The sequence below is a fragment of the Amblyomma americanum genome, chromosome 5, assembly GCF_052857255.1.
Source record: "Amblyomma americanum isolate KBUSLIRL-KWMA chromosome 5, ASM5285725v1, whole genome shotgun sequence".
Classification (NCBI taxonomy): Eukaryota; Metazoa; Arthropoda; class Arachnida; order Ixodida; family Ixodidae; genus Amblyomma; species Amblyomma americanum.
Window position 1 is genome coordinate 201,360,493 of NC_135501.1, and position 27,282 is coordinate 201,387,774.

General features: G+C 47.1%; 3 protein-coding genes across 3 annotated transcripts in view; 2 read left to right on the forward strand and 1 right to left on the reverse strand.

Moving 5' to 3' along the window:
* The window catches only part of LOC144133418 (beta-1,4-glucuronyltransferase 1-like), a 271,081-nt gene that overhangs the window by 152,436 nt on the left and 91,363 nt on the right, over positions 1-27,282 (reverse strand). The window lies entirely within an intron of this gene.
* On the forward strand, positions 70-10,123 carry LOC144135509 (uncharacterized). The gene is made up of 3 exons (XM_077668159.1): positions 70-229; positions 6,767-6,988; positions 9,795-10,123. Exons 1-3 carry the CDS (start codon positions 181-183, stop codon positions 9,866-9,868), a joined length of 345 nt encoding a protein of 114 aa, XP_077524285.1. The 5' UTR covers positions 70-180; the 3' UTR covers positions 9,869-10,123.
* On the forward strand, positions 13,922-17,016 carry LOC144135510 (uncharacterized). Its single transcript, XM_077668160.1, has 4 exons — positions 13,922-14,091; positions 14,617-14,731; positions 15,594-15,697; positions 16,720-17,016. The coding sequence occupies exons 1-4, from the start codon at positions 14,022-14,024 to the stop codon at positions 16,785-16,787; spliced, it is 357 nt and encodes a 118-aa protein (XP_077524286.1). The 5' UTR covers positions 13,922-14,021; the 3' UTR covers positions 16,788-17,016.

Genomic DNA, 27,282 nt, shown 5'->3' on the forward strand with positions numbered 1-27,282 from the left:
GCGCGTAGGGGGAGAGAAGGTTGCTGCCGCCTGCGTGTGAAAGGGAAAGTGAAAGCGGGAGTATAAACGTAGTCGCAGACATCGCACGACCTGCACGCAGACTTTTTTTCGGCAAGGACGACGCGGCGACGTTGGCAAGGGACGCCACCGGGCCGCGACACATCGGCACAGGAGAGAATTATGAACGTCGCACTGGCCACAGCGTTCGTCGTCGCCTCGTTATTCGCAGGTTTGTTTTTGTGTTTGTGTTCGTTTTTTTATAAAGCTAATTTCACTGCTTTGTGACGTTCCGAACTTGATGGATTAAATGGCAACTGCATGGGTTTTAGAACCGAGCTTAAAGGGGTTGTTAAAGATCCCCAGGTGGGCAAAATCATTGCAGAGCCCTCCATTACGACACTTCTCTCATTGTGTTTCTTCTTTCGCCCCAACATCCTCCCTTTCCTTACGACGCGGTTGAGGTGTCCACCGAGAAGTGAGACAGTAGCCGCGTTTACATGAATACGGCAGTGGCGCATCGTATTTCCTAGGGGATCTCGCGGACGCGACACGCCAACGTTTACATGTACCACATCAAGTCAGGCGGAACGGTGGCACCTCGCCCAGTACACATGACAGAGGGTGCCTGCCGCTCCCATTTTGAGCATGGTAAAGCATGCGGAAGCATGCGAAATCGTTTTGCGCTAGCATTTGAAATGGTGACGTAATCGTCGACTAAAGATGCGCCGGCGTTCAGGCTTCTCTACACTGCACAGCGACAGGCAGAGGCCGCAGTGATGACGTCACGTATGGCGGCGCTTACTTTCCAGCGAAGACGCGGTTGTCTCAAGGAGGAAAGCGAATTCCGTCGAAGGTGAAGCTCACGAAACATTGTTTGGCGGCATCGGATGACGCAGGGCAGCATGCAGACGAAGGCAGCAGAAATCTGAAATTTCCGCAACAACGATGTCACCACGAGTTTCCCCGCAGTCCTTTACCGCAGTGAGGAGAAGCATGCACATCGTCGCGATTTTAATCTGTGATTACGTAGCCATTTCAAATGATAGCGCAATCTACTTTGCAGGCTTTAGCAAGAGGCTTCATAGATTCGAATTCTTGGATAACCTCGAATTCTGAAAAAAACATTTCACCTTCCCTTTAAATCTGGTGGAAAACAGAAAGAACGTTTCAACCTACCGTACGCTAACGTTTTTCTTAGCCTCTTAGATTCTCTTCCCAGTTAGTCCGACATGTTTTGGGGAAACTCGCAAGATGCTGTAAATCTCTCAAGGAAATAAACATTCATACCTTAGAACCAAGTGCAAGGTATGCCTGCAAATAAAAGCAAAACGCAAACAGCTTTCTTACTCACCGATGTTGAGCAACGTAAACCGCGAGCAAAAAGAATATTAGCCCTTTTTTTTTCCTTTTAAAAAGCAGTGCAGCTTTCTTTTGTGGCCTTACGACAACGCTCCGGTGGGTGTTAATGAGCTGCTATTCCATATAAGTCAGTTTCACCTAGGTACAACTGTTAACAATAGTGGTCAGTTAATTAGCCATAATAATTGTCCGCAACAGAGTATTTAACACGGTGCGCCTCGCGAAGCCAGCTGTTCAAAAACGGTGGGCTCTTTTCTCTTGCGTTCCCGATAGCCCCATGACGCTTCCGGACGTCAGCGTATTTTTCACGCGCTAGCGTTAAGCTCCCGTTCAGCGGAGCAACCACAGTAGTTGTTAGGGCTGGCGTGTCCAGAAAATCCACGACTGGTAGACATTGGTCGTGACGTCACACGTTGAGCTGTGGAATGGAAATTTATTTTAAATTGTGGTCATGTATTCGTAGCGTGAACATTTCTCAATACGACATGTAAGAATACAAAGTAAGTTAATTACGCTGAAAAGAAAACTGGGATAATGCCGCGGTGGATCAGTGGTTAGGGCGCTCGGCTACTGATCCGGAGTTCCCGGTTTCGCACCCGACCGCGGCGGCTGCGTTTTTATGGAGGAAAAACGCTAAGGCGCCCGTGTGCTGTGCGATGTCAGTGCACGTTAAAGATCCCCAGGTGGTCGAAATTATTCCTGTGCCCTCCACTACGGCACCTCTTTCTTCCTTTCTTCTTTCGCTTCCTCCTTTACCCCTTCCCTTACGGCGCGGTTCAGGTGTCCAACGATATATGAGACAGATACTGCGCCATTTCCTTTCCCCAAAAAAACCCATTTAAATTTAATATAAACCAGTTGGGAATAAAACCCATGACCCTTGAGTTGCGACTAAGACACGCTACCCCGAGGCCATTGAGGCACGTTTGGCTGACTTGGTTTAAGGGAGACCTCATGTACCTTGTGGTGTATCACGTGGTCTAGTATGCCTACTGATGGATGCTAATGCTTTGGTTTGGTTTTATGGGGTTTAACAGCACAAAGCGACTCAGGCTAAGAGGTACGCACTAGTGGACAACTGGATAATTTCGACCACCTGTGGTTCTTTAATGTGCACAAATATCGCACAGCACACGGGCGCCTTTGCGTTTCGCCTCCATCGAAACGCGGCCGCCACGGTCGGGTTCGAACCCGCGTCCTTCGTATGTATGCTAGTGAGTGCGTGCAATTAGAAAGAGGTACTAATTAAGGAAGAAAGTAGGAAATAACTATAAGCGCTATAACTTCATACGCTTAAGGCGGAGCTTAAGCGTCTTCGCGATATTTCTCTGGCTAGTTCCACCAGTTGTCTCGAAGGTACAACGGGACACTGAAACCATGGTAGCGCCACGTCTCTTCGTGGAAAACGGCACTAACCTGCAAAATGCAGTCTGAACTGGCCTGCCTGTTTTATCCCAGCATTCTTTAGAACCACGTTCCTCAAATGCTAAGATGCTGTCACTTTCTCGAGCAGACATTCTGAACACGTTTCCACGAGCGGCAAGAAAGCGAATAACAGCAAAAAGCAGACAGCGAAAGAATTCGAGCATCCCTGCTCGGAAGACGGCTGTGAGTGGTATTCCTTGTCCCGGGAACCTCTGCCGTGCAGATGTCATCCAAAATCCCTTCCCAAAAAATGGCCCATTCATGTACCGACGCAGGCTGTCGCAGTACTTAAAAGGCGCTTGAGTTGAATTCCTCTACACAGCGCGCATCGTTGAAAAACCTTGCCTATACATAAAGATTTAATCCTTCCTTTTATGCTTTACGGTAGGTCTTAGTGCCACGAGCACCTCGAATCCATTTATAAGATTTTCTTTTATCACAAGACATCCCTTAAATCTTGGTGTCAACCTTCGAGTTTATTTCAATCGATTTGTCCCTGTTGGTGTCGCGTCTACACCGGCATTTGATGTTTGCCCACAACGCTACGTGTTATATACGAGTATGAGCGGTACACGGTTAACTTCATTTCGCGCGTGTTAGTAGCAGAGCTAGCAGAAGATTTTGTAGAAAGCTTCGAAAGCACTCTCCACGGAGCCCCCCCCCCCCCCCCCCACGCCCCTACAGCGCATGCGCATCGCGGCTTGTACAGACGCACTTCAACACCCTGCCACGTCAACGATTGTAGGAAAGCAAGCCTAGCGGTACTGAATCATAGTGCACTGAACGTTGCAGTGACCCACAGCACACACCATGACGAAGTGAACTGCGTTAAAATCCCGCTTATAAGCAACACCAACGGAGCGGGTCCGACAAATAAACTATGGGTGGTTATGCTTTGTTTCGATGGGTGTCATATAGGCGTTAAACTACTGCAACGAAAGGCGATATCTAACGCCGCAGCAATTAGAAGAACGGAGCCTAGTTAGTTAGTTAGTTAGTTATATTGATTTTAATGGCGCAAAAGCAACTGAGGCTATGATGCGCCAAACACACAGAAGAACGGAGCCATCAAATAAGAGCCCCCTGAACGTCTGAATCATCCGAGACACAGAGAAAAAAAAATTATCCGAAAACAGTAAAGGGAAACTTCATACCTCGCAGACACGTAAACAAAAAATTCAGGGGGCACTTTGTTAACCTAAAGTGCGGTAAAGCGAAAGCCTTTAGCGCGGTGCTGCTGCTTGTGTCACTGATCTGCGGTGAAGATGTTAAGTACACATTTGTTTGTGAATCTTAAATGCTGGAGACATTGGAGGGCGTTTGGGAGGCATCCATCTGATCAGACGCCTTTCTGCAAACACTCTCCAGCGTCCTAGACAAGAACTACACATGCGTTGGCAGGAAGTAGCGTAGTTGTTAGCACGCTCAGCTGCGGAACGGAAGAATGGTGGTTCGAATCCCATCGTGCATAAAGATTTTTTTTTCTAATCGAGTTGAAGAGTGTCACGAACGGACAGACGAACGGACACCGCGAGTATGAGCCATTAAAGGCTATCGCCTTAAAAGAAAATACGCTCTAGAATCATCCCCGTTCTCGAGTGAACTCAGCGTGGACGTTCTAAGTGTCGTTCCTCACGTATGATTAAACCACGCGTGACGCTTTCAACTCCACGCCTTCAAGCGTCGCGAAACACAAGAACACTTACACGCGGGCATGAGGCTCCCACCCACAGGTTCAGAAGCCGTAACATATCCGCGGGTTTATGCATCATTTCCACCGGTAACGAGATATGATGATTTTTTTCTCGAATAATGTCTAAGCAGCCTACTTTTCTGCAAACAATGTTTCAAAAGTACTTCATCATGACAGAAAGAGCCATCTACCTGGCGTAAGGGTTAGTGCTGGTCGTCGTAGCCGTGGAGCTATTTACTCAGATTTTGCTGCCAGCTGAACCTTTGCATTCGAATTTACGTTTTTCCAAATACTACACGCTTTCTAACGTTACCAGCAGTCGCCACAGTTCCTAGTGGCACGGATTTCCTTGCGATATTTTTTTTGTCGCACTGAACTCCATTCAAGCTCCATTGTCCTTAATATTCCTCGGTTAGATGCGGGCTGTACTTGTGTAGAATTTAAGCTTGATAATCTTTATCTCAATTGTTCCCTTTGTTTCCGTTTGTTCCTGGGTCTATATTCAATATCCTCCGAGTTTAGTGCTTGGCAAGGTGTTCAAGCCTGAAATATATAGCTTTCCTTTTTTTTCAAGCTCCTCATCCATCGCACAGTCTAATCATCACATCCCCCATCTCAACGCTCTCCTTCCTGTGATAAAAGCTATTTGTATTTACGCGGACGCCTTGAGGAAAAAATGAAGCAGCCATAGTTCGCCCACCACGATTATGCCAGCAAACGTGACATCTGTATGCTAATTGGAGAGACATCGTAGAGGCCTTTGCCCTGCAATGGGCGTAGTCAGGCTGATGACGACGATGCTGATTATGGCTAAAATCGCGGACTGCACTACAGGCGTACGTGTCTGCATAATGAGATAGCCATTGGAAGCCTCATGCGAGAAAAAAAATGTGGTATCGGTCATCAAATTCACCCGACCTCGGCGGCTGCGTTTTTTACGGAGGAAAAACGCTAAGGCGCCCGTGTGCTGTGCGATGTCAGTGCACGTTAAAGATCCCCAGGTGATCGAAATTATTCCGGAGCCCTCCACTACGGCCCCTCTCTCTTCCTTTCTTCTTTCACTCCCTCCTTTATCTCTTCCCTTACGGCGCGGTTGAGGTGTCCAACGATATATGAGACAGATACTGCGCCACTTCCTCCCCCCCCCCCCCTCAAAAAACAATTATTAATTATTCGGGAGGCAGGCTTACCGTTCAGAGTCAGCGGTGTTAGAGAAAACCTTCTGCACCTCTGGCAGTTGTCAATTTGACCCTGTTTTGGGAAATATGTCTATAAATACGTTTGATGTGAGGACCTGACATTCTTTTTACGCAAAATATATAAATACTGACGTATTACAAATTTTATATATTGCCGATTATTTTCCACCTCCGTTGAGTGCATGACGTGTAGTTATATTGAAATTAGCCATTATTGTACAGTTACTTATTCACTCTTTTCTTTGTGGCAGACACTTGATTTTGACTATAAACATCGTGTCATGAGAACAGTGTATACGTTAGGTACATATTTTTCTAGCTTGTGTATAAATCACGTAAAGGCACTTTTGTTTACGACAGCCATAAGTATTGTTTTTTCTTGAGTAGTAAAATCTTGATTCGCGTTCTTGTTTTCTTGGTCACTGATCCGCGTCCAAAGCATTACTGTTGCTTTACTGCGCACACGGTGGGCCTCGGCATATCGAATAACGTTTTGTTCCAGCCTCCGGACGTAAACCGAGGGTCCATAACAAATTTAAAACAACAACAATAAAATGCAACATACAATACCAGGGTATTTCGATGTTTTACTTCTGGCTATTAAACGTCCGCGAAACGCTGTGAGAAAGCATTGGTATGCCACCTTGAGTTTCCGTGCCATGGCACCGCGTCGACTGAACATCACTACTATTTGGCCAGAGATGAGAACTACTGAATAGATAAAGACCGCCTCAGAGATCATCGACACCTTGTTTCCTGTACAGCACGCACAAAATCAATACAAAAGGTATAATGACATCCAAAACTAAGCTTGTACTTGAGGAAGGCCTTTATTACAGTACCGCTCTTTTACGGCTTTAGCAACGAAGCAATCTTCAATCTGTGTGGACTTTCAGAGCTGAACTTGCCTCGCTCCAATCAACGCCGGCACCTCTCACGGTGGCTGTTTCCCCACTACACTGAACGGAAAGTTCCCGTAAAAGCTATCAAATGACCAGAACATAACTCCGTCCGGATAAACTATGCTGCGCATAAAACTCTTACAGGGAACCGACAAGCAATGCGAACCGTGCTCCTGTCTCCCGTGCAGGCAGCGAAGCCCAGGGCGGCATCAAGGGCCAGCAGCAGCTCGTATTCCCGCCCGGTGTGGGCGGAGGCACCAAGGGCGGCGGGTACTGGGAAGGCGGGAGCGCCGGCGGCGGAGGCTTCTTCGGCGGCGGCATGGGCACCGGCGGAGGGGCCTTCAAGGGCATGAAGGGCGGACAGATCAAGGGCGGGGTCCCGCCTTTCCAGGGACAACAGCAGCAGCCATGTAAGCCTGGTGGCGCCACCGCTCACACCCCTGCTGCCGTGCTTTATTCACTCTTCCTTTCGCGGTGACCTAGTGCGTCCTTCCTCCTTCTTTTGATGTGATAGGATTAGATACCCCATGCAGCCAAAATCCGTCGGCGGTCATAAATTCGCCCATTGGCTGGAGGAAAATGACATCATCAGACAGCATTCCCACTGGTTGGAGGAAAGTGACGTCACCAGACAAGCATTTTCATTGGTTGGAAGGAAGGGACGTCACCCGACCTAAGCATCTCCATTGGCTGGCGGGAAGTGACGTCACAAGACCTAAGCATTCCCACCGACTGGCGGGAAGTGACGTCACCAGCCCTAACCATTCCAATTGGCTAGAGGAAAGTGATGTCATCCTCATTGGATGGCGGGAAGTGACGTCACCAGATCTAAGCATTCCCATTGGCTGGCAGGAAGTGACGTCACCAGGCCTAACCATTTTCATTGGTTGGAAGGAAGGGACGTCACCAGACCTAAGCATTCCCATTGGCTGGCGGGAAGTGACGTCACAAGACCTAAGCATTCCCACCGACTGGCGGGAAGTGACGTCACCAGCCCTAACCATTCCAATTGGCTAGAGGAAAGTGATGTCATCCTCATTGGATGGCGGGAAGTGACGTCACCAGATCTAAGCATTCCCATTGGCTGGCAGGAAGTGACGTCACCAGGCCTAACCATTTCCAGTGACTGGACGAAAGTGACGTCACCAGACCTAAGCATTCCCATTGGCTGGCGGGAAGTGACGTCACCAGCCCTAACCATTCCCACCGACTGGCGGGAAGTGACGTCACCAGCCCTAACCATTCCAATTGGCTAGAGGAAAGTGATGTCATCCTCATTGGATGGCGGGAAGTGACGTCACCAGATCTAAGCATTCCCATTGGCTGGCAGGAAGTGACGTCACCAGGCCTAACCATTTCCAGTGACTGGACGAAAGTGACGTCACCAGACCTAAGCATTCCCATTGGCTGGCGGGAAGTGACGTCACCAGATATAAGGCATTCCTACTGGCCGGAGAAAAGTGAAATCACCAGAACGGAGCATTCCCATTAGCTGCAGAGAAGTGACGTCCTCAGACGGGAGCATTTCCCATTTTTTGAAAGGAAGTGATGTCACTTCTGGTAAAGACATCAACGGCTCTTAATGCTATCGCATTGCCGAGACATAACAGAATTTCTGTGCCTCCGAATCCTTTCCTTCTCACCCCTCCCTCTCCTCCACCGCAGCACGGCACCCAGCCAGACGTTCTCGTCGTTATCCCTTACCTACGCTTCCTCTTCGTTTTTAACATATGCGGCATACGCACTGTTAAACCAGCCACGCTCGTTGGTTAAACGGAGTGAACTCCACTGAATTTAGTTCGTAAGGTTCGAATACTAGGAAGAAGTTAGAACCCGATTCAGTGACTCGGTTATCGCGCACGCATATGACATCGATAATGAGGAAAAGGGATTCGCAATAGTTCCTAAACATATAGTTAAATGATAATCCAATGTTTAGTGAAAATCCATAAGCGCAGCCATATGCGTCTACACAGTAAAGCTGCACAGCTTTCACGAAAACTTCGTAATTGAAGAGAAATCCGTCCTGGTCCAGGGGTCGAACCTAGGACCAATGCCTATCCGGTGCAGTCACTATACGAACTAAGCTAATCAGGGCGGAGAGCAGATGGTAGGGCGAGGCCGCCCTGTTCATTGTTGATGGCGTTGTCAATCAGTAAGGCGTCGCCCTACCATCTGCTATCCGAACTGATCAGCTTATAGTTCGTATAGTGACTGCACCGGATAGGCGTTTGTCCCGGGTTCGATCCCCGGACCAGAACGAATTTTTCTTCAACTACGAAGTTTTTGTGAAAGGTGCACAGCTATGTATGTAGGCGTATATGTATAAGGGTCATACATAAGCGTAAGGCGTAAGCGTGACCAGGAGAGAAACTGCCTGAATTGGCCTACGGCAGATTTAAAACATTCGGCGAGGGCCGTCATTGGTCGCAATAGACAACTTGCAAAATTCTGTAAGTCAGCTTAACCACAAGAATTTTTTTTTTTCTGCCAGCAAAAAAAGCTCGTTGACAGATACATTTACGCATCCTGGACTGTCCACAAAAGGAATTAGCGCGACAAAAAAACGACGCAGTCCGCTACATCGTATTCTTTTTCCAAAAAGAAAGGGCTTGCACTCTACAAAACTTTACGTTAACGAAAATTGTACACGCCTATTATATTTCAGTTGTTCAAACAACAAATTTAAATTTAAATAAAAGTTTAAATCAAAGTAAATTTATATTTGTTTAAATTCGAAATTAAACATTGAAAACTCTTAAATTCACAAAAAAAATTGAAACTCCAAAGTTGAAACTACAAGCCTTGATGCAACCTTCCTTTCTGTCATGCCCCCACAAAAATACAGTAAGATTCTTCACAGGATGGCGTCCAGTAGACCTTCATTTATATCACGCTGACATTAAAGTGAAAGTTTGCGCTTGTGAGAACATCCCTTAGTATTTCGTCGACTTTGGCACGCGGACTTCCAAAGGAGCGACGCGCAGACAACCTCACTCTAAACAACTATATGGGAGTAAAAAGGAAGCAAGGGAGTAGTAAGGGAGTAAGCGCATTCCCTTTTATAAAAGGGAATGCGCTAAAGAACAGCTTACTCCCTTCGTGCTCCTTTCCGTTTAGAATGCTTGCTCACGCGCAAACTGCGCACGCCGAAACTGGAGCGGTTGCGCACCACACAGCGTATGTATTGACAACTGTTTTATTTTTTTCTTTCAGTCCCAGGGCCATTCCCCATGGGCCCGCCTCCACGTCCGCAACTTCAGCAAGGCCAGCAACCGTACTTCGGCTGAGACCAATCCGCGCTTCCCTGTTAGTAGTTCACAAATGAGCTTTGTAAAGGTTAGTATAAGAAATGAATAAATACAAATAAATAAAACAAACAAACTCACGCGCTAATCATTCAACACAAGAGGCGCTTCTTTATTTTTGACGACAAACTCCGTACGTTGTGTCATCGTTTTCTTATGGATTTTTACATGTGATATAATACACTACGCAGCCGCAATCTGGCAGCACTAAATAAAAACGGAGTGCAAAGTTATCGACGGGTGGCGTCTGTTTGGGGCGTCAAAATAACAATATGGAAGTAAAAAGAGAGTAAGTTGTCCTCTAACTCACTCCCTTTTATCGGCAGGATATGCTGTCTTAGTGCCGGGGTACATTAAAGTCACTATATGTATGGAATGCTAACTCTTGGCAACGAAGGCATACTCCCAGTGCAAAGCACATTAACTTGATAGGGTCGGCAATCGGTGGAGATTAGCAAATAGAGGAGATCGATACCTCAGTTAAAAATGTTCGTAACTGATAAAACTTTGCCTATATTGAAGAGGGAATTTGTTACAATCGTCAGTCTTAAGCATTCCGCATTTTATTGATGACAATGTATACCACACGACTTGGGCAGCACACCCTGCTCCTAAAGAGAGTGCGCTGGAAGAATTCTCACTCCATTTTTACTCCAATATAAGCTAATTAGTGTTGTTAATTAGAGTATGGGCTTCTAAGGCAACGCAGTGAAGGCACTCCGGATTAATTTCGATTAACCAAGGACCGGGATCAAACCCGCGACCTTGGCATCAGCAGCCGAACGCAAAAGCCACTCAGCTATCACTGCGGGTCGGACGCGTAATAAAATAAAAATGCAGTCTATTCCATGTAGAGACACACTGAGGTATGCCAGTTTAGCTTTTCAGCGCATTAGCGATACTTAGAACAAAGTAGGGCGTTCTTCAGTTCAGAGCACTTTGCCGCTAAAAAAAGTTGATTTGCTATACTACGTACGCGTCTCTGTATGTTCAATTTTACCATTTGGTTGAAACTCCGCGATTTTCTCCCTACACTGAGATCTGGCCACAAAACGTCTGCGCACATTTCCACATCCGCTTGCCCTAATTTTCTGGCCCACTTTTCCCTGTGATATTAGTGACTACCGCCTGCAGCTTGCAGGCTTTTTCAAAAACATCCCGCCAAAGAGCTCGCCAGCCGTCGAAGTTCCTTATTTCACTTGTTTTTACTCAACATCAAGTTCACCTTCTTGGCTGAAAGCTTACAGAGCTACGAAGATTTAAGCTCCATTTTTTTTTACACACGCACAAACGGTCATGAATAAATTTCGCAGTATAACAAGTTTGTCGTTCTCCGCCTAAATATTGATTCTCGGAGTAACGTTTTAAGTAGAAATAACACGATATAAATTAAGAATGAAATGGTATTAATCACTCGACACACAGGTAGCGAATAACAATGTCTAAAGAACCAGAGCATAACAAAAGGAATTCGAGTGCAGAAAGGCATAGGTAGAAAAGTGTTATAGAAAGTTATTTCAAGTACGGAAGCATACGAAGCCAAAAACAGAAGTGACATCAGAAGCGCAATACAAAAGAAACAACGGACAGCATCAACCACTGGCACAGAAAAGCCCAATAGGTAGCAAGTCACCCAATAATACCTCTGCACGATTTTTGATAATAAAATCAAACCAACTCAACATCTATTTAATAATAATAATAATTGGTTTTGGGGGAAAGGAGATGGCGCATTATCTGTCTGATATATCGTTGGACACCTGAACCACGCCGTAAGGGAAGGGATAAAGGAGGGAGTGAAAGAAGAAAAGAAAAAAGAGGTGCCGTAGTGCAGGGCTCCGCAATAATTTCCGACCACCTGGGGATCTTTAACGTGCACTGACATCGCACAGCACACGGGCGCCTTAGCGTTTTTCCTCCATAAAAACGCAGCCGCCGCGGTCGGGTTCGAACCCGGGAACTCCGGATCAGTAGTCGAGCGCCCTAACCACTGAGCCACCGCGGCGGGTCAACATCTATTTCCCGTTTATGTTTTCAAGTCGGTAAATAAAAACGCTGGACTATATTCAAACGGGTGTTCCAAGGTTATTCAACGATGGTCGGGACCTCGCGCGCATAAACCGAATTGTATTTATTCTTCCTCTCCGACCATGTCAGTTTGTTCATCGAGGCTCGGATTGAAAAGCCTCTAAAGTGTGCTTTTCATGTCTGACCTTCAGCATATTAGTCATCTTCAAACCGGGGTAGTCGGGACACATTTTTTCTCTAAGGGAGTTGTGATCTCGTTGAACTGTTATGATTTAGCCACATAGGAGGCGGAAACATCCACAAAGTTCCAAAAACCAAAACCATCGCAACCGCCAATAGTGTGCCGTCTGTTGCAAAATCCTGGCGACCACTGAGTGACAAGAGTTTCACCCCCCTTCTGACAACCATGCCGCGGCTGTAAGACAGCGAGTTGATATGAAAAGCGACATCCCGGCCCCAGTTATGACGAAGCAGCTTCACAGTAACCTCCAGACACATTGAAAATGCTATGCGATAGCCCTGTGGGTGGCTCATCAGCTCATCACACCTTCACTCACAACTTCACCACAGCCTTACAACACAGTGCGACAACCTTCCGACAAATTCGCGTTCCCAAAGCTTGGTAACAATGTCACCACAATCTCGTCACTGTGACAGTTTTATAAGCATCTCGCGACAGCTTTGACGAAGATTTACGACACCCTTTGAAAAACCGTCTCAGGCTTCCCGCCGCTTCTTAATCGCCTGGAAAAAACTCCGCCATCTTTAACGAGGTAAACAGTCGGGGCTCGTCGGTGCATGATCTTTTTTTTTTGTGTGTGTGAAAACAGAGCTTACACAGGACGGAGCAGATGTAGAGACACAACACGACGCCGTTGTATCCCTAGTGTTGTGTCGTGTTGTGTGTCTCCCTCTGCCCCGTCTCGTGTAAGCGCTGTTTTCACAAAAAAAAAATTCAACAGCTTCTACCTTTGCAGCCACTATGCAAAAGCACTGCGAGCAATATGCGACCGCTTTGCCCTCCAGGAAACGCCCTCGTTACACATCGGATAGGTTAGTTTATAAACGAAAAATGCGACTACATTTGTTAATGGCATAGGACCGCAGATGCCGTCGCACCAAAACCCCGACGATGTCCGGTGTCGCGAACTTCGCTTCGTCGATAGAGGTCACGTGACCTTGTGACGTCATGAAAACCCGCCCTGATGGACCACCCTGACTTGTTGAGAGAGGTCACGTGACCTCGTGATATTGTTACAAACTGCCCACTGGATTGTGGGGAACTTGACCATCGGGGCAGGTGGCAATTAATGATTGGTCAAGAGAGGCCACATGAGCTTGTGACGTGATCACAGCCTGCCCACCAGGTTGCGAGCAATCTATAATTTCTAGTAGTTTCTAGACAGCAAATTAGGTAGAGAATCAATTAAAAATCGGGAAAAATTGACATATGCAAATGCCGGCAGCAACAGAACATAGGGGATACCTGCTACTGAAGCCAGCAGTCCGAATATGGCGGTTAATGGATCGAAAATTGAAAAAAAAAACTGGCACGAATGCAAACAGAACATGCAACAGAAGCGGCGAGAAATGCGAAATCCAAATGCATCGCACTCCACTCTTAAGGTGGCTTAAGCACCCCCATAGTTTTTTCACAGACTGTACGTTTCTCAGATGTTAGCACTACGGCCACAACTGCAGCGCCAGTTGGCGTTTTCACATGATTTAGCTGTAAAGAAAAAAAAGAGACAATTATACAAAAAAAAACAAAGATCAAGGTTGATAACTAAACAAGAAACCCTCTTAATTCTACACAAAACCCATCACAAAGAAACAGAAAGCAATAGCATTTTTCTCCACAGCAGTCAAAACTGACGTAAAAGAAAGGAACGCCCGCAAACAAACAAAAAAGAACAATGAAGGAGACCTGCAGCTGTGAAGTTAAATAATTACTAAATAAGTAAACATTGAAACGAGTTCCGATGCCTCCAATTCTGCCCCGCACATAAAAGTTATACCAGCTCTCGTTTCGTGCGCACGAGCAAGTGTTGATTGCCCCGCTGTGAATGAGACTGGAACAGCTGCTAGCACGATATTCCACACCAGCATGGCCTTGGCACTGCGAGTCGTCCTCTCTGGGCTCGCCATAACGCTGTTGACTATCGCTCCTGACACTGGTGAATATCGCATTGTTTATTGTTATTCATTTTTTAATACCGTAGAGGTCTCTTATCGGATGAGGGGACAAGAGAGGTCCAAAAATCGAATAGCGTCAAAAGCGACAGTTGAAGAAGAGTGCAACGAAAGGTCAGTTCAGCGAAATCTGTTGATATTGAGAACGAATTCTCAAACTCTCGCACTCGCAACCGGTTTTCAGCGTGCTGGGTAAAAGGATATATTCAGTAGATCCTGTTGGATCCTTGAATAATTTGCGTTCTCCTCTTCTTTTCCATAATTAATGTCGTGCACTACTAGCCAATTAGTTCTCTACTAATCAGTGTAAATCTTTCGCTTTTCCACTGTTTTTTTCTTGCCGCGACTGCTGTTTTTTTTCACTTATACGTTTAATTCTTAGTACGCATAACGAGGTCCCTCTTATGGTCTTTGGCTCTAAGAACCCTTTCTAAGTTCTGAATACGCACTGTAACATGGTTCATGCAAAAACTTTTCCAACTTTAAAAAAAATCTGCTACTTGCTGCAGGCCACTCCGGCATCGTCGCCAACAATAGGACCAGCGCACCACTTGACTTCCAGGCCCACGGAAAAAGCGGGGTGGTCGGGCGTGCCAAGAGGTCCCTTCTACCGTACACGCAAATGTAAGCGCGCGGTGTGATAGCCAATAGGTCTATCGATAGGTGAACGATAAGCCACCACATGAACATGGAAATGGCTGAACTAGCAACTACATCTTGTTTATGCACTGGCTTAGTTTAATTTATCCATTTATTTTCTTTAGCCGCCTTCGTGGCTCGGTCGCTATGGCGTTCAGCTACTAAGCACGAGAACGCGGTTCGAATCCCGGACGCGGTGGCCGCATTATAGAGGAGGCGAAATGCAAAAAACGCCCTTGTGGTGAGCGGTGTCAGTGCACGTTAAAGAACCCCAGGTGGCATAGTAACATCCACAGTGACACCTAATTCCGTTATGTCTTGCGATGCGGCAGCATAAGCAGCTGTTGATACTTTCATCGAAACTTACGTCAATTCCGAACTGGTGACGTCACTTCCGTCCTGCCAATGGGGATAATACCGCCTGATGACGTCCCTGCCCTCTAACCAATTGGAAAGACCCGCTCCGCTGACATCACTTCCTTGTAGCCAATGGGAATGCCCTGGTCTGGTGACGTCACTACCCTCTAGCGAAGATAATGCTCAGTCTGATGACGTCACTTCCTTCCAGCCAATTGGACTGATCCGCTCCGGTGACGTCACTGCCCTTCGGCCAATGGGCGAATATTGTGATCGACGACGCATTTTGACCCACATGAGATTTTTAACGCTACTGCATTAATAAATCCGGAGCCCCCTGCTGCGCCACCTTTCTCTATTTTCCTTCCTTCCTTCAATCCCTCCGTCCCTTCCTTTACAGCTTGGTTGAGGTGTCCATCGAGAAGTCAGACAGCTAAATCGCTTTTTATTTCTTCGTAAAATGTTTTCGCCTCGTCTGCATCTTTTGCAGAATCTGGGACCTGGGCAGAGACGAGAAGCCAGGGGAAAGAGTCCAAGACATAACCAACAACTCTGCCGACTACGAGGCTATGCTAATGGAGCCCTTAACACTGGGTGCGTAGTCCGAGAGGCACCGATGTCCGATCTATGATCGTCCGGCAAACGTTTGGTTTATGGAGGTTTAACGTCCCAAAGAGACTCTGTCTATGAGGGGAGTCTGCAAATCAAAGGCGAGCATTAGTGCGGCAAGTGCAGGTAAAGCAGCAAAAGCAAACACGGAATGATATGACAGAAGTACCGCCATTTCGATGTGGCAGGATTTTAAAAGCATCCAAAGCAAAAGAATCATTTGAAAGATTTCTCATCAAAAGCATAATAACAATATCGCCACTTTTCAATATGCGAGGAAGAGGGCAACGATCGAAGCAACCTTCGGCGAAGCTTTCAAACACCCGCTAACACGTAGGCGAGAAACCGCCGCACTTCGCTAAGTTTCAACACATAGTACGCGGCCCATTGGGCACGCAAGCAGTTGCACGGCGATCCTCCGCATATGTGTAGCCTGGTCTTATATTATCGGACTGTGCCACCACACGACGCACAGAAAAGAAGGCAGCAGCAGCGCCCTCTCCTCCCTCTCTCTCAACCAAAGTTTCTGCTTGGTGCTTTCCATCAAAATATCTCATGCCAAGTACGGGACCAAGCAGTATAAGAGGAAACACATAATCCACGCTCAGATACCAAATGTATTTTCAGCTCTGCATTGAACTTTTGAGGAGACAAACTCATCCCGCATCTAGAAGAGAACTACTCACAGAAAACAGAAAAAACAACTGAACAATGCCACTCCCACAAAGACTATTTAGATGCCGCACTCTCCAGAGCACTGTGGTTCCTTCGGTGCATTCCCTGTAAGGAGTCACAAAGAGCTGCACGCACTGCGCATCTTGTACCGATCAGCAACTACGAAACAAACGAAATACCTTTCTCAACGCGCTACCACAACTTCCTAGCAAGATCAAAACACTGGCAACGTTTAAAACATAGAAACTGTAAGAAGAAATGTCTTGTGCTACGATGCAGTCCTGTCATAAAAACGCATTGTTCGTCAATTTTGTTTGATTTGCCGCCTACAGGTCCGCTGAGGCAGCATCCGAAAAAACCGGGGGGCGCCGGACGACCAAAAGCAAGGCCATCGCAGTGAGACATTACAACCCCGAATCAAATACGTCACTGTGCGGTGATTTAGTGCCCACAGAAGGCTGTCATGTCATGCATTTCCAAAGAAAACCCGACAAAGAAAAAGCGAAACCAATTGGGACGCCACGAGTAACCCTGCGTAATATAATCCTGTGTAATATGCAACACCATATAGGAAATCCAGTATTTGGATATTGTGTAATAAAAGTGAAAAAAAAATTCTGTAGAGATTTTGTAGACATCTGTTTCTGTTTCCGTCAGTTTCTTTGCGAGTGTCGGCCCATCAATCGCTATATTAAGACTTCTAGCTGCAATAAAAGGTATCCGATATGTTGTGATCATGCTCACATTTGCATATATCCCATTTTTTCGCCATGATGCCACAAGGTCACGTGACCCCTGCCGCCGTGGGCAGGTTGTGACGACTCACAAGGCCAGGTGACCTCTCTCAAGTAATCAGGGTGACCCACCAGGGCAGGCTATTATGACGGCACACGTTCACGTGACCTAGCTCGACCAGTCAGAGAATTTTCTGACACCGGACATTGGCCGAGTTTTGAGGGGAGAACTATAAAACATTCGCAATAAAATAAAAGTACCATATAAGGGATAAATCAGACAGGCGAAGGAAATGGAAAGCAGGTAAAAAAAAACCCTGTCTCCCCTTTTCATTTTCACTTCATTTAAAAGGTTCAGTACACGCTCTGTTTTTAAGAATCAACCTCATCTCCTTTCTAACCCCTATGTCATTCAAAGCATTTAGGCGTGTCCCAGTTTTGTCTGATATAAACGTGGCCACCACAATGGTGGCCACATCTATCACCAAAAATCAAAAACGAAACTTTAGCAGTTTGCAGCATGGGTAGTCGTCACACCGGCGCCTTCGGCAAAACCGCTAATACGCGCTATAGTCACGAATGATCAGGAATATCAGTCGCGTTTCCTCAATTCTAAAGCGCGATCATCGATGCGCGCATTATATACAACCGTAAGCAAATGTATCGCTTCTTGATAATTTCTGCCTGCCTTTCCCGTTTCAAAAACAACCTCCACAAGTCCTTCCATGACTCTCCTCCCCTGCCACATGGGTAATTAGCGCAACAATCGGTAAACACATAAACTCCGAAGCACGTAAGCTATGGCGACTTTCTAAGAATGCAAAGTCGCCGCTTCACAGCTGGGCCTGTCCGGTAACATGCACGCGTTATGTACGTCCCAACTTCGCTGCCTTGAGATGGTGGCTTATCTCCAGTGAATTTTTCAACTGCTGCTATTACTGCTATGGTGACCATCACGACTGACACGATTAAACCATGTCTGAAAAACTGCCTGATGTCGTTTCATGCTGACGAAAGTCCTAACGAGATGTACCGCAATTTTTTTGTAATATTATCAAAGCCCACACTTCGTTTCATTTGTCTGGCATGCAGCCCCGCAGGACAACCCCTGGGGCCTGGAAAGTCAAGAAGCCAGAAGATCTAACCTCGCGAAAACCGTCGGTCGTTCGACGTCATTCGTCACCACATATGAGGAGAGGGGAGAAAAAGAGGAATGAAAGACAGGCCCCTCTCCTACATTGGGGAGCACATAGAGCACATTCCGAGCGCCCGAGCGCGGATTTTTTTTCTTGTTGTTGTTGTCTTATCGGAACGCATATGACGGCGCTCCCTACGGCACCACAACGTCTCGGAATCCGATGACGAGCTCAACACCAAGGCCCGCGTCTTGACACGCGCGAAGATGCCTTTGACATCGCAAGAGGCGGCGTGGTGGGCTGTCAAAAGCATAAAAAAACATATGAACGGTGAAACGAAAACGAACATCAAAAGCAGAAAAAGAACGAATGAATGATGAAACGAACACGAACATCAAAAGCAGGAAAAGAACGAATGAATGATGAACCGAAAACGAACATCAAAGGCATAAAAAAGAACGAAAGAATGATGAAAAAATAAACAAAATTCGCACCCCCCAAGAAAAGCGGGCTGAACACAAGGAACAAATAACTGCGCAAATCGACGAATAACGCACGACACTGTAGCCGAGCGCGCCGACTCGACGCGTGGCGTGCAGTAAATGGTGTAAAAACAGCGCACAAGATGTCGCCGTCCTCGTCGGGAGTAAAGGCAGTAGAAAGGACGACTTATAAGAGAACGCTCTTCAGAGACGTTATTTGTGATCACAGCTTCGAAGGACATACCGTACATTCCTGAACATCTCGGGCAGAAAGCAGAAGAATGAGAACGCAGTAACGCATAAACAACCACTCCCGGCGACTGCCAAAACCGCATCTCGTGTATTCGTCAGTAAAAAAACAGCGCAATAGCAATGCGCGCGAAGGCGCGTAAGAAGTGGCGCTGCCGTAGTGAGAAGTCCAGCTCAGGGTATGATATAAACAAACGGCTGCGATGTCCACGTGTTATCCACAAGCTTGCTTTTCCGAAAGGCGCTAGTAAGAAAGTTACATACAACAGCACGACTGAGTAAACAAACAAGAAATGGACTGGAATAAGCTGAAGGCCAAACACACACAGCGCCACCAGTGAGAGTACACACAAAATTGAGAATCGCCCGTGGGGCGAAGCGTCACGTGTCTAAAAAGTGGTCGGCGAGCGTCAGACACACCTGGAGCGGATGCGCGCGTCGCGCATTTCGTTTGTTTTGTGTCTTGTTTTGTTTTATTTTTGTGTTTCACTCTAGCACTAGAAACTGTCGAGGCAGTGAGGCGACTTGCGAGGGAGTAGTAGTCTACACTTTCCCTTTTTTTATAACAAATATCCGTGCACAAAATTTGGGTAAGGAGTGCACTCTAAATACAAATACGCCCATATGGGAGTAAAAAAGGAGTCAGCTGTCATCTATAATAGAGCACACACTTTTATAAAGGGGAGTGCGCTAAAAAACAGCTGACTCCCTTATTATTATTTTATGTTTAGAACGTAGTACGCGTACGCGTCTTTCCGGGACAAGTGAGAAATAAGAAATAAATGAAAGCAATTCATCGGCTTCCATGAACGAACAGCCTGCGCCACGCACCTAAGGCGGGGCCAGAACATCGCTATCGGCCACCGCATTCGACGAAGACATGCCCTGCCATATAATGCATATGGTTCGTGTCCAGCTTCCGTAGCACAATTATAGCATAGTAAATGTGTCCAGCGCTCGTTCAAAAGTATACTATAGCTTGCTTTTGCTTGATTGTGATGTCCACGCGATCTATACTATCCATGCCCATGTATTCGAGCGCAAGCGCAGTTTGCTTTTGCTACGTTGTGACCTCCGTTGTGACCTCGTGCGGCCTTTCTTCAAGGCTAACAAGACCACGTATATCATCAGTGATTTTCCACCAACCTGAGATATTTTGCCTGGCTATCAGTTCGTTTAGGTACATACCAACTTCGATGCCTGAATACTCCGCGGTATTTGCTTCAACGCGAATTAGTGCGAAAGCACGGGTAAACTTTCAGCAATATGTTGCAATGTTTGTCAGTTTGCGAAGATCATGCGATGTTTGTCGGTTTGCGATGTTTGACCGTTTCTGGCAATTGAAAGGAAAAATAAAAATAAAACAAAAACATATCCACGACTGTCATTCCAAGCCGCTGCGGCGCGAACAGGTTACCTTCGCTGGTCACTGCGCGTGAGCACTAGGCTATCGCCGTAGTTTTTTTATTTCTTTATTGCATGGAAATAGTGCCGAAAAGGAAAGTCTAAGCACGCTTACGCCACAAAACACCAGGCCACCACACCCCTGCATGAGCCCTCCTCCCAAAGCATCAAAAGTCTGGGAGGCACACACATGCATCCAGATAGGGGAGCCAGCTAGGCGGCTCTTGCGGGGCAGCATATACTCCCCGCACCAAAGCGCGTTGTTCACGAAGCAAAGATTTCGACGACCTTGGTGATTCGGCGTGGCGGTCCATCATGCGGCTCTTCCAGAGACTAAATAGTCCCAGCAACATAAATAGATCATAAGGCAACACAGTTTTTCTCCACAGACAAAAAAAAAACGAATACTGTAGGGTGGGATGTCAATGTCCTTCTTAAATGTTCAATTGCAAAATGTCCCAGAAGAACACAGCATCAATGCACAGAACAAAACAATGGTCAATTGTCTCTGGTGTACTGAACAGGCGGCAATTCACCGTCCATGGCGCTAGCATCTCGTTAGCATGAAGCCATGCCTTCACAGGCAGCGTGGATGTGTGCAGTTTAAAGGAGGTTGTTTTTGCGGCAGAAGAAATGCACATGCGCCTACCACGTTTTAAAACAGTGGTGTCGAGGAACTACAGAAAAGGCTATCGCCGCAGCCGTTCACGCCTCGTTGTAAGCTGCAACATACACGTCGTTGTTGTTGTTGTTAGCCTATCAAAAGATGGCACATACCCACACTGCATGGGGGATCGGCCAAGAATCGGGTCGCTGTTCACCTGAACGCAGTTAACAAAAAGGAAAAGCACGTGGGAGCGCAACACCGGTGAATTCTTCGTCATGAACAGAAAAGGGATGAGAGTTTTGGTTTCAAAATTATAAGAATAATAATAAAGAGAGGGATTAAATAATAATGATTAAGTCAAAATGTAATAATTTATAGAAAAGAAAAGTTTGGAACACTTAGCAAGGCAGTCGGTGAGATTCTGTCAGGAAATTTTGAACAGCGGTGCAAACAGATCTGTGGCTGAACCCAAACGTGGTGGCGCCAAATGATAGCAAGAGCGGGCTGCTCAAACTAAGGCCAAGATGCTGCAAGGGCTCCTCCAGCAACCTTCTCCTCAGTGAGTTGAATCGGCGACAATACAGCCAAAAATGTTCTACAGCTTCAGGCTCACGGCAAAATGCACAAAGGGGAGAGAGCGCCAAACCCGACTTGTGTAAATAGAAATTTAGAGGGGGGATGCGGCAGCGCAGCCTCGTCAGTGATACTTCAAGCTGCCGAGAGCAACAAATTTTCCTGTTCCAATAATATTTAAGGTGCTCATAATCCGCCGATGTTAAAAGTGATGTGTCTTGCGTGCTTAAAAACACACGTCGCCGAAATCTAGATACTGTAATATAGGCTGTAGCCGGGATGAACTGGCAACACGGGGCCGCTGAGGGAAGCCTTTGCGAGATTGTCAGCCATCTCATTTACTATCACACTGCTGTGACCGGGAACCCATACTAAATGAACAAGGCTCAAATGCGGAGGAAGTAGGGATAAGAAAGTTGTTAAAATGGGACCGTCAACATGTGCAGCGAGGGACGAACACAAACAACATACATACATAAAGTCGCGCTGTGCACGTACCCCACATCGTCGTCTTCATCAACTTCCACCAGCGGCGCGAAGACACTAGGCGAGAATTTTCTGTCTTCATCGTCGCCGTTAACGTCCATGCAGTTATGCATCCACACGTTTATAGAGTTCAAAAATTCTGTCATTTTTTTTTTACCAAAGTGGAAGTTTGGGCTAGTTGGCAAGTTATGATTTAAAAGGAAGGAGGGGGGAGGGGGGTGCTTAGCGCTCATGTTGTTCTCATGTCCTTATTTATCTCACACAACCCCCCCAACCCCCCTTCTTACCTTTTCCAAGCATATTTCTATTCCATCGCTTAACAGTTTAAACGTCGCGGAAAGGCCGGAAACCCTGGCTCCAAACATCTCCAATCCCATTCACAAAAAGTCACTCACTAATTCCAATCCCATCCACTTTCTTCTTTAATAATAACTGGTTTTGGGGGGAAAGCAAATGGCGCAGTATCTGTCTCATATATCGTTGGACACCTGAACCGCGCCGTAAGAAAAATGATAAAGGAGGGAGTGAGAGAAGAAAGGAAGAGAGAGGTGCCGTAGTGGAGGGCTCCGGAATAATTTCGACCACCTGGAGATCTTTAACGTGCACTGACATCGCACACCACACGGGCGCATTTGCGTTTTCCCTCCATAAAAACGCAGCCGCCGCTGTCGGGTTCAAACCCGGGAACTCCGGACCAGTAGCCCCGCCCCCCCCCCCCCCCCCCTCAAAAAAAATAGTCAAGGAGTACGTCCGTTCCATTTTGCCGTGCGGCTGATACCTCCGCCGTTCACAAGCGCGTTTTTCAAAAGGAGAAAGTGATGAGACGTAGGAGCTCTGATGTGAACAAACAGAACACCAACAACCGGGAAAAAAGAACCCGCAATTCGCTCTGCGCGCCAAGGAGAGGTGCAGGCGCGAAAGCGTGCAGCTTCAAAGGGCAACAAAAGAACGGCACCAGCACAACCCTCTTTCTTCTTCCATTTTTCTTCTGTCCTTTCTTCAATTCTATTGCTCTATCATTCTTTTCTCAAGCCACAAAGCGCGAACCCACGCTCGGGCGAGTGGATTTTGATACCCGAAGGCGTGTCCTCTCTGAACACAAGCAGAAGAGGCCCGACCTCCGCGTATGTATTACGCCTTTTGATGTTCGCGGGGGGAGGCGTTCAATTGGGCGCATCTTTCTCAAGGATTCTGTCCAGCGTCGCCGCCGCGGCGCGCACCTCTCTTGTCGAGTTTCTTATCGGCGGCGGGACGCGCGTCGTCGGGGTGGCGTGACACGTGGCCGTTTTAATTTTATTTATTTACAGAATACCTGCGTCACCTCCAAGGCATTGTCACAGAAAAAGCAACAAGAACATTAAGCGAAGTTAACATCAAAGTAAGACAAAACAATCAGCGAACATTATTAAAGGTAACAGAGAAAGCTTGAGCAAAAGTAAGACAGGAGTAGGTTGTCAGGAATACAGTCGACAATAAAAATCGCGATTATCCAACACTGAATCACACTCTTCCGGCAACAATTTCCAGTCTTTCACAGTTTGTGGAAATAGTGTTTTAGAAAAACTGTTTGTATTAGAACTATATTCGCGCACCTTCTTGGAGTGGTCGTGCCGAGTCGAGACGTAAGCATGGCTCCAAAAGGTAGTAGCGGCTATCAATTCCTGTTTGATTATAGAACATGCGGTGGAAGCATTTAAGTCTCAAATTTCTTCTTCTGATGTAACGGTTCCCAGCCCAGCAATGATCAGCTGGAGATGGGATATGAGCGCGAAAGAGGTAAAAGTGGACATTCGTAACGAAGCAGGACGCTAGGACGCAGGATATGGTAGGGTTTAAATGTAGTTAAACCGAGTAGACGAGCAAAAGCATGTGTTTAGCCTGGTTAGATCACGGTTTTGCTTTGCTGGGACGTCGGTAAGTCTGGCGACGATATTATTCCGATAGTGGTATTAGTTCACGGGGACGACGACGTACAATGCACAGCGCGAAAGTGTCGATGCAGTTTAACACGAGGCGTGATCGGCTGCGGCGACAGCTTATTGCTCTCGCGCAGTGCACAGCGAAGCTGATCTGTTCGCGTCGCCGCTGGTTCAAATACCAGTCGCGGCAATGTTTATTTCATTTATTCATGGTTTGGCCAAGGTCACCCTCAGGGTCAAGCTTCACACAAACTCGGTGAGTCGTTTAGACCTCGCGAAGTAATATTTTCGCACTGAAAGCCTGTGCGATGCGACGAAGTGTTGTGCTGCTTTTAAACCACGCGGCCGCCTATGTCGTGAACTATACAATCACTTCCTAAAACTATTTAGCTATTTAATTCTTTCATGTACCCGTCTCACCGCCTTTCTCTCCAAAATCTTCTTCCCAATCCAGAGAAGTATGTCAGCGGTGTTTAAACGCCAGCTAATTTTTTTTTCATTAAAGAGCTACATATAGTTACGCATCACCCAAGTAAATGTGTGGTTGATATATACTTTTGCCAATGTCTGAGCTCACCTACGGATCAGCAGAAATGTGCAGATATTTGGAAAGTGAGACGGGAACGGTATAATGCGCATCATAGATTTTTAAAATGTGGCAGGGGTTTAACGTAGTTAACCGAATAGACGTGCGAACCCAGGTGTTCATTCCCCAATTGGAGGGGACACTTAAGCTCCGCCTTAACGGTAGGGCGCGATATCTTTAGGAGGTAAATAATATAATAATAACAATAATAATAATTGGTTTTTGGGGAAAGGAAATGCCGCAGTATCTGTCTCATATATCGGCGGACACCTGAACTACGCCGTAAGGGAAGGGATAAAGAGGGGAGTGAAAGAAGAAAGGAAGAAAGGGGTGCCGTAGTGGAGGGCTCCGGAATAATTTCGGCCGCCTGGGGATCTTTAACGTGCACTGACATCGCACAGCACACGGGCGCCTTAGCGTTTTGCCTCCATAAAAACGCAGCCGCCGCGGTCGGGTTCGAGCCCGGGAACCTCGGATCAGTAGCCGAGCGCCATAACCGCTGAGCCACCGCGGCGGGTGGGGTAAATGCCCATAGTGCAAAAGTTGTCATTCTCTACTTAACATTCATAGACCGTGGCGAGTCCACATACCACTACCAGCGCAGTGGCGCAGCGGTTAAGCGATTCATCACTGCACTGGCAGGTGGCTGTTTCCATCGCAGCCACCGATATAGGACTGTGCGACCCACGTTGGCCTTCCCGAACAACCTCTCGCGCAGCTGGCGGGACGCTCCTCCTAAATTTACCCGAACTTACCCGAGTGACTCGGGTAAGCTCGGGTTGCTGGGCAACGGCACAAGATTGTTGGACGGTGTTGGTGAGCGCATGAGTGCTGTGTTTGTGCCCTGGCCCACGTGGCAAAGTTCACCCCGTTACGACCGGTCGGAGAGGCCACTCAGTGATGAGCGGCAGGGAAGGAAGGATCTTCCCGCTCCAACCGCGCGCGGAGGTCCGCGCCGTGGTGACTGAGTGGGCAGCCCGATCCTGACAGCCTAATATCCGCCGGCCAGCCCCGACGGTGTCCCATCAGCAGAAAGCTCGGAAACAGCACTCTGCCACAGGCAGTTCCTTCCGCAATCGGTGATGTCGATGGAGGCACTGCTCGGGTCACCTGCGCCGTCAGGACTCCGAACAACACCCTATGGGGTGCCAGAGTCATCCCGCAGTAGGCAGCCATGACGCCTGCACTCCAACCCCGAACGGCGCATAGCGTCATAGAAGCATAGCGGACCTGAGGTGTGGCACACCCTCAACAGACGCCCTTCTCCCGTTCCCTCTACGGTGGGCATCCGTTGCAGCCACGCCGTGGTTTCGCGGCTACCCGCTTCGGCAAACCAACTTACGCAGCATTAGCCACAAGCAGCTGGGACGTTCGAACCAGCTGCCTTCCATAAACCAGCCAGCCCACTCTGAGGCCCACATGTCTTTTTTCTTTATTGCCTGGCTTTGGCCCATAACATTTAACCAAAAAACACTCAACAAAAAACACACAAAACGCTATGTACGTACGAAAAGTGTCGTGTCGAATTAGCGGCCTTCTTTCCTTAAACCCCATGCAAAACCTTGCAAGTGTTGACTAACATCTGCGTGAACTACAGTACACGTGTTCCTTAAGCAGTATACGCGAGCAGCTTTGGCTTGTCCTCCTCTTACAGAAGCAACATCGGAAGTCCATGTATTATTATCCGAGACTTTCATCTTCGGCGACTAACTATTCCTCTTCTTCCAAGCTTTCCTGCACAACCGCGTGTAGTACAACCACTACTACACACGTCGTCATCTGTACAGCGTGTACAGTCTAAGCAAGTATACGCCTATATTGGAGTAAAAATGGAGTAACATGTACTGTAGCCCACTCCATTTTATAAAAAGTGAGTAAATGGAGAGCGCTACGCTATAGGTTACACCCTTTTCACTCCAATGGAAAGGGAGTAAAGGGAGTGCGTGAAATGACAGCTTACTCGTTTTTACTCCTTCCACGTTTAGAGCGTACGCTTTTAGATACATTATTGCTTCTCTGTGATCCTTGCCTGGACCTTTATTGGTATACATGCGAAATACGAACAAACAATAACAATAAATAAGAACGAGCGCAGATGGTAACGCACGCGAAAGAGCAACACCAATGTGTCCAGTAAGCATGTATAGTGAATGTATAACACGTAGTCATTTAGATACACAGTGTGCTCATCGAGGCGTGAAAACGCCATTTGTTGCTATCCAAAACCGCTCGCGGACGGGTGGAGCAAAATGAGTTGATAAGGCGAGTGCAGCTAGGGGAGGGTGGATGCGCGAACGCGAAAATGTAACCGTATAATCCCCATTGTCATCAGCCTGACTACGCCCTCTGCCAGGCAAAGGTATCTCCCATATTTATCCAATTAGCCCTGTTCGAACAGGTATAATCATACAGGGTGTTTCACCTAACACTTTGCACAACTTTTCAAAATAGGTACTTGTTTTAGTTAGAATGGCGTTTTTTGCGGCACATCATTGTCAGCGGTGCAGTACATCGGAATGCAGCTAAGACGTGCTAACTAATACTGAATAGTTAACCTTTTAACGATAACATTTAGGCGCTTTAATTACTGAGAGGGGCGTAGATACATTCTTCTACACACGGTGGAGTCAAACACCCATTCTCTAAGAATTTCACCCTGAATAAGCCGAGTACCTGCAGACTAGGGGAAAGGTTGCGCCCATTGTATCACCGGTGGGTA